The sequence below is a fragment of the Miscanthus floridulus genome, chromosome 17 (genome assembly GCF_019320115.1).
Source record: "Miscanthus floridulus cultivar M001 chromosome 17, ASM1932011v1, whole genome shotgun sequence".
NCBI lineage: Eukaryota > Viridiplantae > Streptophyta > Magnoliopsida > Poales > Poaceae > Miscanthus > Miscanthus floridulus.
Genome location: NC_089596.1, coordinates 17,307,114 through 17,319,216, shown reverse-complemented (window position 1 = coordinate 17,319,216; position 12,103 = coordinate 17,307,114). Strand labels below are relative to the sequence as shown.

The 12,103-nt window shown below is 48.3% G+C and overlaps 2 protein-coding genes across 2 annotated transcripts; one reads left to right on the top strand and one right to left on the bottom strand.

Moving 5' to 3' along the window:
• Positions 1-501: 501 nt before the first annotated feature.
• On the bottom strand, positions 502-6,286 carry LOC136518191 (uncharacterized). The gene is made up of 5 exons (XM_066511851.1): positions 5,980-6,286; positions 5,456-5,681; positions 4,603-5,047; positions 2,384-2,458; positions 502-1,245 (listed from the first exon to the last, which is right to left on the bottom strand). Exons 1-5 carry the CDS (start codon positions 6,043-6,045, stop codon positions 747-749), a joined length of 1,311 nt encoding a protein of 436 aa, XP_066367948.1. The 5' UTR covers positions 6,046-6,286; the 3' UTR covers positions 502-746.
• A 485-nt stretch (positions 6,287-6,771) lies between these two features.
• On the top strand, positions 6,772-10,126 carry LOC136518552 (DNA replication complex GINS protein SLD5-like). Its single transcript, XM_066512228.1, has 6 exons — positions 6,772-7,865; positions 7,979-8,101; positions 8,231-8,313; positions 8,436-8,545; positions 9,527-9,602; positions 9,683-10,126. The coding sequence occupies exons 1-6, from the start codon at positions 7,713-7,715 to the stop codon at positions 9,780-9,782; spliced, it is 645 nt and encodes a 214-aa protein (XP_066368325.1). The 5' UTR covers positions 6,772-7,712; the 3' UTR covers positions 9,783-10,126.
• The last annotated feature ends 1,977 nt before the right edge of the window (positions 10,127-12,103 follow it).

The following is a 12,103-nucleotide window of genomic DNA, read 5'->3' as shown; positions in this document are numbered from 1 at the left end:
TTGAAAAAGCCTATGATAAGGTGGACTGAAATTTCTTGGAAGAGGTATTACACAGAAAAGGTTTTTCTGACGCTTGGATTCAATGGATCTCGGTGAACGCGGTTTCTGTGATGTAGTTTCTCTCCTAGTGGAGATTCCTGTATCTTTTTAGTTGCTTTTGCTGCACCTGTTTGAGTTAGGAGTTGATGGTGGCTTGTTCTTTTGTCGAGTTCTTCTTTAGTCGAGCTCGTTTAAGGCTTTTCTGCACTGCTATTGTAAAACTGGAATCCCCGGTGCCAGATCAAGGTGTTCGATACGCTTTCTAATAAAGCTGGGTGAATGCCTTTGATCTAAAAAGCGACTCCATTCTTGGAGAAAACAATAGTGCAGCTGTTTTTTTCCTCCTACAAATTATACTGTACAATGGAATTATTTTTTTGAAGTTCCAAAACAGCGTCAGTATTCAACCAGGTATCAAACAGCTACTAAAGAAAAAAAAACAGTGCAGCAGCTAGGTAGATAAAAATATAAATAAGCTCTGGGCATTAGATTATCCAATGTTCACAGAAGTAAAATTCATGTTTCACAATATACACTGAGCTTCCTGCAAAATTCTGTACAATTTACAACTGGCTCATTTTCTACAAGATCAATGAGAAACTTGGTCCTACAGAAGCAATACTGCAGCAATACTACACTCCTGAACCACATAGGTGAACTATACATCACAAGTGGGTCGACAAGCCTATAAAAATTATGATAACTGCTCATGCAAACTTCAGTGCAGTGATGGCCAAGAGAGTCAATGCCCTGAAGAGAATTTCGTTCACGCTTTTCTCTATTTTCACTGCGACCTCATCATCCTCGATATTCATGTTATTTGGGCTTCTGAAGATGCTGGCAATGGTATCACGCAATCCATTGACAGCCCAGGATAGCCAAAAGAGTCCGAATCCCACACTGGTGCTAAGCAGTCGAGCCGAAGCAAAAGGAGTCCTCATGCCAGTAGCCATCTTGCACATAACTGACAGAAGAATAGCCAATCCAGTTCCAGCTATGCCAATTGAGCACTGCGTTAAAAGTTCAATGATCTCCGGACCAGCCTTTTTCAGTGAGAGGATTGTCGAGCTGCTTTTGTCCTTGTCCAGTAGGATGGATAAAATAGCTTCGCTAGCATGTGTGTAGTTTCTCTGATACAAGTCACGTTCTTTGATGTTTTTCACTTTACGTTTCTTCTTTGACAAAGATTTTGAGTTCACGTCAGCACTGCACGTTTTTTTTTAAAACAAAAACCACATTAATATCTTGATTGTCTAATAAGGTGGAAACAGCAATGTAAATGTAGCACAACATAAAGTTAAATGTCCAAATGTTCCTGCACCTGCATGTAAATTTAAATAATTCATTCTGAACATTACATATCAAGGTTAAATGAAGGCCTTCCGATTAAAGGTTTTTCATGCATGGTTAGCCCCAAAATGGTGTATTACACATACTTGTGCATAAAGACAAAACTTCATAACCACTGAAGAATGTTCAAATAATAACAGGCCCTCTGCTTAGTGTTTACTAATTTTCATAGAAACTTTCTAAATTGTAACATGCAGAATAAAGGGCGTACCCAGTGCAGAGAGCTCCCGCTCTGTGCGGGGTCTGGGGAAGGGTGCCAGTGGCCAAGCCTTACCCTCACTTGTGCAATGCGAGGAGACCGCGACTCGAACCCGGGACCTTCCGGTCACAGGCGGTAAGACTCTACCGCTTGCACCAGGCCCGCCTTTCAACATGCAGAATAAAGATAGTTAAAAACATGCTTACTACTATTTGTGCTGCAAATGATAAGGTCGCACCACTAGAACCCAAAATCTAACCAGCGATGGGTCGCGTGCTCGCACCACCATGCTCCCCTGCGCTGACACCGACCGTTGCTAGAGGTGGGTTAGGGATTGCTGCTTCCCCCGAACCCTAGATCCCTGGCAGTAGGCTGGCCCGGCGGTAGGTAGGCGGGGCGATGGAGCACCGCTGGCTGTGGTGGTGGAGGCGGCGGTTGGGGCGGAGGCATGCCGGCGACTGGTTGACGGAGCCGACGGATTAGTGCAGGGCGGACAGTGCCCCGGTGGGCGGGGCAGCAAGGTGGCGCGTCGCCGGCGGCCGTGGGTGGTGGTGCGATGCGGCGGGCGGCGGAAGGGGTCGCGCGTTAACTGCCTCTCACTAGAATCAGAAACTACTCTAGGATCTATGCTGTGCTGCCAATTGGCAAAAGCACTGCAGTACTCAGTATCAAAACTTTTAAAATAAGTGAAATGAGAAAATAGCATGGGAGATGCCATAACTAATAATGTTTCAAAGCAGCAACATGAAGTAACATATAGCTGAACATAAAAAGGAAGCAAAAAGAATGCAGTACCTTTTTGACACATCAGCTGCTGTGGCTGCTAATTTTGAATTGGATACTTGGCTGTTAGCCCGAGAACGCTTTTTCCTGTTTATGCAAAAAGAACCATGTCATGTAAATGTGATAATTGGAAATGTACTGGTAATAACAATTAATAATACATAAATGAACCATATAATGTTTAAAGATCACAAGTTCACAGCTAAAACAGTGAACATCAATTTGTAACTTATAAACAAATCATTGGCATGGAAACTACATCCTCCATGTTGAAGGGTAGCTTAAGAGACTTCCACGCTCCACACATTTCTTACTACCTAGCTATGCATTGCTAATGGATGAGGTTACCAGGAACATACAAGGGGATATCCCTTGGTGTATATTGTTCGCTGATGATGTAGTGTTAGTGGACGAAAGCCAGGCGGGAGTAAATAGGAAACTAGAGTTATGGCGGCAGACCCTTGAGTCTAAAGGTTTTAGATTGAGCAGAACTAAAACCGAATACATGAGATGCGACTTTGGCGGAGCTGCACAGGAGGAGAGAGATGTGAGTTTGGAAGGTCAAGTAGTGCCTAAGAATGATACCTTTTGGCATCTGGGATCGATGCTACAGAGGGATGGAGATATTGATGCGGACGTTAGCCATACAATCAAAGCAGGGTGGATCAAGTGGCGACAAGCTTCTGGCATCCTCTGTGACAAGAGGGTACAACAAACATAGTTCCGCTAGGCGCTCGCCTAGGCGCGACTAGGCGCGACTAGGCTCTAGTCGGAGGGTGTCCGCCTCGCCTATGGGGGTAGGCGGACCCCTAGGCGGCGGCGGCTCGTCGGCGGCGGCGGTGGTGGTGGAGGAGCGCCTGGCGGAGGTCGTCGGTGGGGGAGGAGGAGTTGCGAGCGGCGGCGGGCGCTCGCGCGGGCTTGCGCGGGCGGCGGCGGGCGCGTGCGCGGGCGGCGGGCGCTCGCGCGGGCTTGCGCGGGCGGCAGGCGCTCGGGCGGGCGCAGGCGCGGGCGGCGGCGGGCGCTCGCGCGGGCTTGCGCGGGCGGCAGGCGCTCGGGCGGGCACAGGCGCGGGCGGCGGCAGTGTGGGAGGAGGCGTGGATAAGGTGCGCTGGGCCGTTTTTAACGGTGGATAAGGTGGGTTGGGCCGTTTTTATGGGCCTTTCTTCTCTTTTCTCCCTGTTCCATGACCATTGGTCTTCTATTTTTTCTTTTCTTTTAAGTACTTAAGTATGTATTAATAAATTTAAGCATGTATTGGAAAACGCCTAGGAACGCCTAGGCGCGATTAATCCCGCCTAGGCGCTAGGCTGAGGGTCAGCGCCTAGATTCCGCCCAGCGCCTAGCTGAACTTTGACCACAAAAGCTAAAAGGCAAGTTTTATAGAACGGTGATTAGACCGGCTATGATGTATGGAGCAGAATGTTGGCCTACAAAGATTCGACATGTTCAACAACTGAGTGTTGCAGAAATGCGTATGTTGCGATAGATTTGTGGTCACACAAGAATGGACCGAGTTCTAAACGATGGTATACGTGATCGCCTAGAGGTAGCACCAATTGAAGAAAAGCTTGTCCAACATCGGTTGAGGTGGTGTGGCCATGTCCAAAAAAGACCTCCAGAGGCACCAGTGCACTGTGGAGTCCTAAACCAAGCTCATAATATGAGGAGAGGTAGAGGAAGACCGAAATTGACATGGAGGGAGGCAATAAAAAGAGATTTGAAAGCTTGGGATATACCTAGAGATCTATGTTTGAATAGGAGTGCTTGGAAAGCAGCTTTTGAAGTGCCTGAACCGTGACTAGGGGCTTTTGGTGGGTTTCAACTCTAGCCTACCTCAACTTGCTTGGGACTGAAAGGCTATGTTGTTGTTGTTGTAGCTATGCATTGCTATTATTAATGCTTCTTGCCTGTTCAACATGCAAGAAGATCTAGTTCTGTACTAGTTCATCCATGGGTTCTTGGAAGATAATGGATATACCATGCATCATTATATCATATTAATCCACTCTCAGCTACCTGATTCAAGGAAATTAATGGGCAAGCCGCAGCGAGTTAATAGTTCCAACACAATACTTAACAGAAAAATAATTCCTTCCACATATCAGAAGCAAAGTCACATAGAATGATTTGCATTTGCAATCTTACTGACATTATGTGCACTTAAGTAATTAGGCAACCACTAAATAGCAGTTCAGAGATAAACATTCAGTAATCATGTTTTGCAGTATTACCTCTCAAAGTATGGAACAAGAAATGCAGCCTTACAGCCACCTGTTTCTCGTTTAGACATGTTGAACTCCAGGAAAACTGAGAGCAAGTCTATCATCTCATCACCATTGCCAGCGAATAGGACCCGGCCATTTTGATCAATAGTAAGAACAGCGCCATGGGACTGAACGAAGTGCAGAAGAGGATCAGGGATGACAAGTTCTTTCTCTGGCAGATAGTGTTGGGGCTCATTCAACACTAATTCAGAGATTGATAACTTATCATCCGGCATATATGGCTGAGTTCCCATGTTTATTGCTAGAGTCTGTTGCCCCGTGAATTCAGCTAGCAAGGATTCATCAAGTTCCTTCACGTCAGACCCTGACATCAGAAACTTGAGGAGTTTCTCTTGCCTTGCACATTGCTCAGCGATCCCACGGCTAAGTTGAACCGAGTCAGGGTGTGAATCTGTTCCAAAGACATTAACATGAGATATGAGATGATTGGAGTCATCCATCAGAGGCTGTAAAAGATAACCATGAACACTCTACTCATAAATTCTAGATTGTGGAACAAAGTAGCATCCTACTTGTGTTGGTGTTCAAGCTTAAGTATGCATAGAATCGATACCAACTGCACGCCTCCCTTTTTTTTGGCAAAATGGAAGAGGCCATGCATAATGTTCCTCAGCAGGGTGTTGTAGCTTTTGTTTCTATATAACAAAAAATCAGCTTTCTTTGCATAATAAGGTACTAACACACATCACTTTATTCGGAAAGTCCTAGTCTCCTAAGTAAAGTGGCGGGTACCATGTGTGCAAGAGAAGCCAGCAGCCGCTACAACAATAGGTAGATCACAAATTCACAATGAATGAACCTTGAACGTCGATGAGTGTGGCTGTGTCGGGCATCGCGAAGGCCTGGTAGGCGGCAGGGAGGGCCTGTCCCTGATGGGCGCCAGGCACGACCATCTGAATGGACTGGCCCTGGTGGTAAGGCATCCCCTCTTGATGGTGGGGCGGATGCTGCTGCAGCGGCGCGCAGAGCTGCACGCTGGCGTCCTGCGGCCTCTTCCCCTGGAGAGGAAGCACGCCATGGAGCTCCTGTTCACCGTGACAACGCAAGTCCGTAAGCCACAGCGAGCAAAAACAATCATCCGAAAGGCCACAGCGCGAATCGAACGCAACTGGTAAGCACAAGCCCAGTGGCGGAGCCAGAAATGTGAATTTTCCCTTGTTGGGGCCTTGGGGGGCCAACAGCCACCTCCCTCTGCCACTGGGTAAGCCATCGCGAAGCCATCAGGGCAAAGACCAACGGGCACAGGCAATTGACCGACGGCAGCTCGGATGCGATTCGTCTGGCACGGGAATTTTGGTTCGGGGGCTAGAGCCGCGGGCGTACCTTGGACGGCGGGAGGACGACGGGGGAGGCGGAGGCGACGGCGAGGAGGGACAGGTCCCCCACCATCGATCGATCCCTGCTAGCGGCTGCAGCGAGAGGCGACGATAGGAGGCGCGAGAGGATGTGCGCGGGCGTGCGGCGCGCGCGGGGTGAGGGGGAGGAGGATAAAAGCGGGTGCTACCGGGGGCAAACGGGTGGAGGCGGCGACGCCGGGGCGGCGTGGAGCGACGGTGGCGTGGGGAAAAACGGGCGATTTTGCCCAGCCGCCGGCGGTGGAAAACGAGCGACAGGGGGGAATTTCAGCTGGGGGTGCGGACGGACCGAGCTGGGTCTTTTTCTTCTTTTTTTTTTCTTTTTCTTTCTGTGGTGCGCGAGCAAGATTCGGGAATCGGAGTTCGGGAGGGGGACGGGGGTCGTTGCCTTTTCGGGGCCACTCGTGAGGGTGGGGCCCACACGGTGGGCCGTGGCCCGTGGGTGCGTGCGGCCGCCGTGGACGGTGGACCACCAGCCCACCACCACCGGCGCCTGATATTTTTGTCCGGCCCAGGTCACGACATTTCCAGCCTACGGGGTTCGAGGGAGATCCCAAACAAAGGTGAGAGCCACAAGGACTGGATTGTTACAGTGACCTGCGGGCCCCACCTTCAAGACGCGCGACGACGACGAGGCCCGGGTTCAGTTTTTTTTTTAGAAACCGGGGATATATATTACATAGACTTCTTAAAGTTTACATTCCACACATGAAGAAAACAAAAATTACAGCTCGGTCCTTGCAAGAGCCAAGTGCAGCTTGAGGCCGACCTCGATGGAACTTCACAATTTTTTTTTGATGCCACCAAGAGCCGCACGCCGAAAACACCGACATGTTGTATACTCGCTAAACGCCTTGGCTGAAGAAGATGGGCAACCGGTCATCACATCGCCGGGAGACAAGGGATCTGGCGCCTCAAAGGCCACCAGCAGCCTCGACTCACCGGAGAACGACACAACCCGAAGAGGAACAAAACCACCAAAGAAGGTGGGAACTAGACACCAACCCGATTTCTCAACGAGTTGGTAAACAAACCCTAACTAGGGGAGAAGAACAGGCCCGCCCCATCCCAACCGGGCATAGGGTAAGCAAAAGGTACCTTGAATCCGCAGCAGCAACGACATCGGAGGTCACCACCAATGGCGACCAAGCTAAAACCGACGCCATCTCCGCGTATGACAGGTACGGAGCTGGGATCCGCATCAACAACACCCTCGATGCGGAGAACACAAACCCTAACCTAACTAAACAAACGCTAATAGAAGAGGGTATGTACAACGGCCGTCGATTCCGCGGCCCCCCTCCTCCTCCGGCATCGAAGCGGCCACCGGAGGCGAAGGGACCAGCGAAATCGACGCCGGAAACAGAATCGTCTGTCGGTCGCCCTGTTCTACTGTACCGTGGGGAACGAAAGGTCGAGAAGACAGGCCCGGGTTCGGCTGCACAAGCAGCCTAGTAGGCCCAAAAAAAGGCCCAGTAGCAAACTAATCTAAGCCCCATTTTGGTTTTGCTGAAAAATAAAAAGAGAGAAGGCGAGTTTCCCGCGGTTTCCCCACGCGCGCGCCCCAAATTCCCGCCAGAAGCGGCGCCCGCCGCGCCTGCAGAGAATTCAGAATTGACAGCGCCGCCGCCCGCCGTGTAGTCGGCATCCGCATCGCTATCCGATCTACCAGCGAGAGAGGGAGACGAGGGGAACACGAGGATGTCCTCCTGGGACGACGACGACTCGGCGGCGGCGGCGGTCACGGACGTGGAGCTGCTCAAGCGGGCGTGGCGCAACGAGAAGGCCGCGCCGGAGATCCTCCGCTTCGACTCGCCGCTCGTGTCCCGCGTCCGCGAGCAGATCCAGCTCCTCGTACGCTTCTCCCTCTCCGTCTTTCTTCTCGATCGCGTTCCCCCACTCCACCCCCCCTCCTGCGGCTCTGGATCTGACCGGGGTTCCCTCTCCCGGTGTCGTGTCGTTTCCAGGAGGAGACGCTCGACGACTTCGCTGACAGCGGCGTCGACGACCTGGTGGTCTCGCTCTACCAGATGGACCTCGACCGCACTCTCTTCCTCCTCCGCTCCTACCTCCGCCTCCGCCTGCAGAAGGTTAGTGGTTACTTCACAACCCACCCCCCATGTTCGTTCGTGCGCTGCCCTGCCTAAACTGAACCAAAATTAGTGGCCCAAAAGAACTGTTGCACCAGTCTGATCGCGCTGCTGGTGTGGCTGCTGCAGATCGAGAAGTACACGATGCATATCTCCAGGTCCGACGACCTCCTCAGCCGCCTGTCGCAGCAGGAACGCCGCTTCGCCAAGAGGTACAGTACCTTCTGGCTGCCCCCATGCGGCTGGGGCAGTTGACCCAATTGTTTATGCTAAATTTGTGAAATTGTCCCTGGTTCTGATCGGGATGAATTTCTCGTCTCTGCTCTGTCACAAGTTGCGCCGAGATCATGGAGAAGCATCTGGAGCAGTCGGTGCTGTCCAAGCTCCCGTACGGGTATGACTCGGTTACCAGGCAGTCGTTGTCCAGCACTGAGGATGACATGGGTATATGCTCTTCGCTTGATCTCTCAAATTACCGCGTTCCTTGTTTTGTTGCTACTGTTACTTCTGTACTGTTCTTGTCTGCAGCTTCAGTCATGAGTAAGCCTGTATGGTTGGTAGAAACTTTTGCCGATTCATTTCTAGTGGGCAGCCTGTCATGTATCCTTGGGGACCATGATCGTTAGTTGTGCTCAAAAGTCGACTTCCTACATAACAAAAGTTTAGTTGTCAACTTAATCACAGCTCTAGTACAAGGATGCCCTCTTGCAGTTTTTATGTGATGGTTCTCGTTACCTACCGCGTCTTAGACTTCTGTCCCCAAATTATGAACATGCTCCCACGGTCCCACCAGCTTGCCGTGAATTTGATAGTTGTCTAGTAATTTGGAATTTTGGGCGTTCCCACACCAATCAGGCTGATTTATTGCCCTCCTAGCAGTGTGATTATTAATTTATTATCCTCTTCCATGGATGCATAGAGGTGATGCTATCGCAGCCTATCTTCAAGGTTTGGCAAAAAAAAAAAAAAAAAAAAAAAAAAAAAAAAAAAAAAAAATCTTCCTAACCTCCAGCTTGGGTATTAGATCATTATGTGCTTACAAATGCATTTCTGATGGATTTATCAAATTTGAGGAGATCAACCTATCTGTAAAAGGTCTGCCACTGATTAGTACTGAATAAAGGCAATGGCTAAGCAGTCCTTAGCTTCTCCTTTTTTTAGACTAGCCTTTAGCTTCACTTTTAGGCAAAGGTTCAAGAGTAAATAAGGCTCTTAAAGCATGCTTTTCTACATTGATAATAACCACAGGGACATATTTATGCATTATTCATTCACATGCTTCTTATATCTCTAAAAAAAATACTGAATGCTTTGGGATTTTATATTGCTAAAGATGTGCAGCAAATGTGCTTTTAGACATGTTTGTTCATGTAATCTGCCACTAGCAACCATCCATCTGATTCAGTTTTCAAATGCCTCATTCAGTGCCAGAGCCTCAGCTTGACACTTTTGTCTTCTGCAAGACCAAGAGCGACGTTGGTGCATTCCAGCTAGATGACATGTGAGTGCCCAAACACACATCCAACTCTTTGCTTGGCACCCTTTCAAGCTCTGCTGACGTTGATGTTTGCTTCCTTGAAGAGGAGAGGAGGTTGTGGATTTGGTTGCCGATGACTTGTATGTTCTTCGGTACAAGTCCATCAAGGGACTCGTTGAGGGTGGCCGGATCGACCTCATCTGATATCAATGACCGCAAGTAACATATCATGGACCTTTTGGTCCAAGATTCTTCCCAATTCATGGAAAGTAAGGAATCAAGGGAAGAAAATCGCTAAGCACCATCACAAAAACAACCACAATTGAAAGCCGCTGTCTATGTGCCATTGGCATGTGGATTAGGCTTCCTATGTATTTTGTAATTTGTACATGATTTGTGATGGTACTGAACTTAGTTTGTCTACTCTACTTATTTTTTGTACTCCATTTATAAATGAAGATCAAAGTCATGTAATCGCCGATTCCCCACTTAACACTGTCGATGGCAGCTATAACTTAGGTGTTTAGTTTGTGGCAAAAATATCTGCAGAGTAACCTCGCCCAAGAAAAAAGGAATGGTCATTTTTTTATAAAAGTGAAGAAATGGTGACGAGATATGTACTACGTTTTGTTGACGCGAGCGAACATTTTTTTCTAGTTCACCTGGATTCAGACAGTTAGGTTCTTGAAAAAGACGTGACACAGAACAGTTAGGTTCTTGAAACCATGAAGCGTCAGATGAAATAACTTTCTTTTGTCAAATCATAATGTGTCATCCTATAGTTTGGCATTAGCACGTCAAATTTGACAAATGGCAATGAGGATGTACTAGCTGTTATTAGTAGTACGCACGCATGGTCGCCATCTGCAGTGATACTATCCGACAGATTCTGGTCAGTGGTCAGACATGAAGAGGCCATTGGATGGTTAGATATGAAGCCTGGCATTAGCACGTCAAAGTTACTATAATTTGACTTAGGATAAAACTAGATCCCTTATATTTCATATGATGAGGGAGTACATACTACTACTCTTCTAGGGAAGTAATTGTAACTTAAGTTCACCTCGAGAGATGGGTGCTATTGAAACAACATTTTGTGCCAATAAAATACAATATAATAGCAAAATAAAACGATCATCATCGTCATCGCACTATAAAAAAGTGAGTTTTTTTAGTAAAATGTAAGATGTAAGACTCGAGCACCCATATATTAATATGAAACATGTTTGGACTTGATAGTTGCTTACTATATCTCTATCCCAAAATAAGCATGCATCTCTCTTCTCGAGGTCAATTTTTTTAAATTTTAACTAAAAATATAAACCGCTACAAAAATGGTTTTGCGAGGCGGCGCCCAAACATTAATCAAGGCAGGTCACAAAATCCAACCGCCTTGCAAAATGCTTGAGGATTTTCGGAGACGGGAATTTTCATTTACCGAGGCGGTCAAAATTAACAGTCACACAAAATTGAGTTATGAAGGCGGTCAAAAACCTAAAATTGATTTACGGAGACGGACCTCTCATGAGGCCTGCCTCTGTAAATCGTGGCTGAGCCCACCTGGCCCATCTAGGCCCGCTAACTGGTTCCTACTATATATATGCTGAGAAATAATAGCTCTCTTTCTATCCCTCTCCCTCAATTGCGCGCTCGATCCATCTCTCTTCCTCTCTTCTTCTCCGTCTCAGCCGTGCACGCTCTCTCTCTCTCTCCCTCTCCCTTAGCGGATGTGCAAGGCGGCCAGCCCCCTCCCGGCTGCGGCGACGCACAGGCGGCCACGGTGATAGCGCACCGGCGGGCACCTTGCTTCCCTCCGACGGTGGTGCCCCTCCCCTCACCGGCGCTTCCTCTCCCCTTCACCAACGGCGGCGGCGCCCTTACCAGCCTCCACCTCTAGATTCAGCGTCCTCTGCCACCTCCACCTCCAGGCCTAGTTGCTCTCGTAGCCTCGCGCAGGTGCTCTCCCAATGCAGTGCCTCCGTTAGGGCATCGGCGAGCTCCATGAGCCGCCGCCGACCTCCGCACCGGTGTCGATCTCCGCAATGATGAGCCTCCATTTGTCCAAGCAGCAAGGTGATATTGTGCTAGAAACGCATATTGCAAGCGTATGTTTCAAGTGTTTCATATGTTTCATAGGTGTGTTGCAAGTGTTTCACATCCATGTTGCAAAAAGTAGATCGGGATGTTGTACATGTTTCAATGGCTATACACGGATGTTTTAAGTGTAGGTTCTAAATGTTTCATCTAGTTTTAGACATATGTTGCAAGTGTTTAATCTAGATGTTGCAAAAGTAAATATGAATGTTGCATATATATGCAAGCGTTTCAAATGTTTTCATACATATGTTGCAAGTGGTTTCATCTGAATGTTTGCAATGGCTACACACGTGGTTTTCAAGTTTTTTCTGGTGTTTCGTAAAGATTTCAGACGTATGTCGCAAGTATTTCAACTGTTTTTGGGCGTATGTTACAAATGTTTTATCTATATGTTGCAAAAGTAGATCTGGTGTTGCACATGTTGAAGT

Coding starts and splice junctions, on each gene's coding strand:
- LOC136518191 (XM_066511851.1), bottom strand. CDS start 6,045: ATGGTGGGGGACCTGTCCCTCCTCGCCGTCGCCTCCGCCTCCCCCGTC. Junction 5,682..5,979: donor TCGTCCTCCCGCCGTCCAAG/GTACGCCCGCGG, acceptor CACGGTGAACAG/GAGCTCCATGGCGTGCTTCC. Junction 5,048..5,455: donor CACACTCATCGACGTTCAAG/GTTCATTCATTG, acceptor TCTTTGGAACAG/ATTCACACCCTGACTCGGTT.
- LOC136518552 (XM_066512228.1), top strand. CDS start 7,713: ATGTCCTCCTGGGACGACGACGACTCGGCGGCGGCGGCGGTCACGGAC. Junction 7,866..7,978: donor GCGAGCAGATCCAGCTCCTC/GTACGCTTCTCC, acceptor TGTCGTTTCCAG/GAGGAGACGCTCGACGACTT. Junction 8,546..9,526: donor CAGCACTGAGGATGACATGG/GTATATGCTCTT, acceptor TGCCTCATTCAG/TGCCAGAGCCTCAGCTTGAC.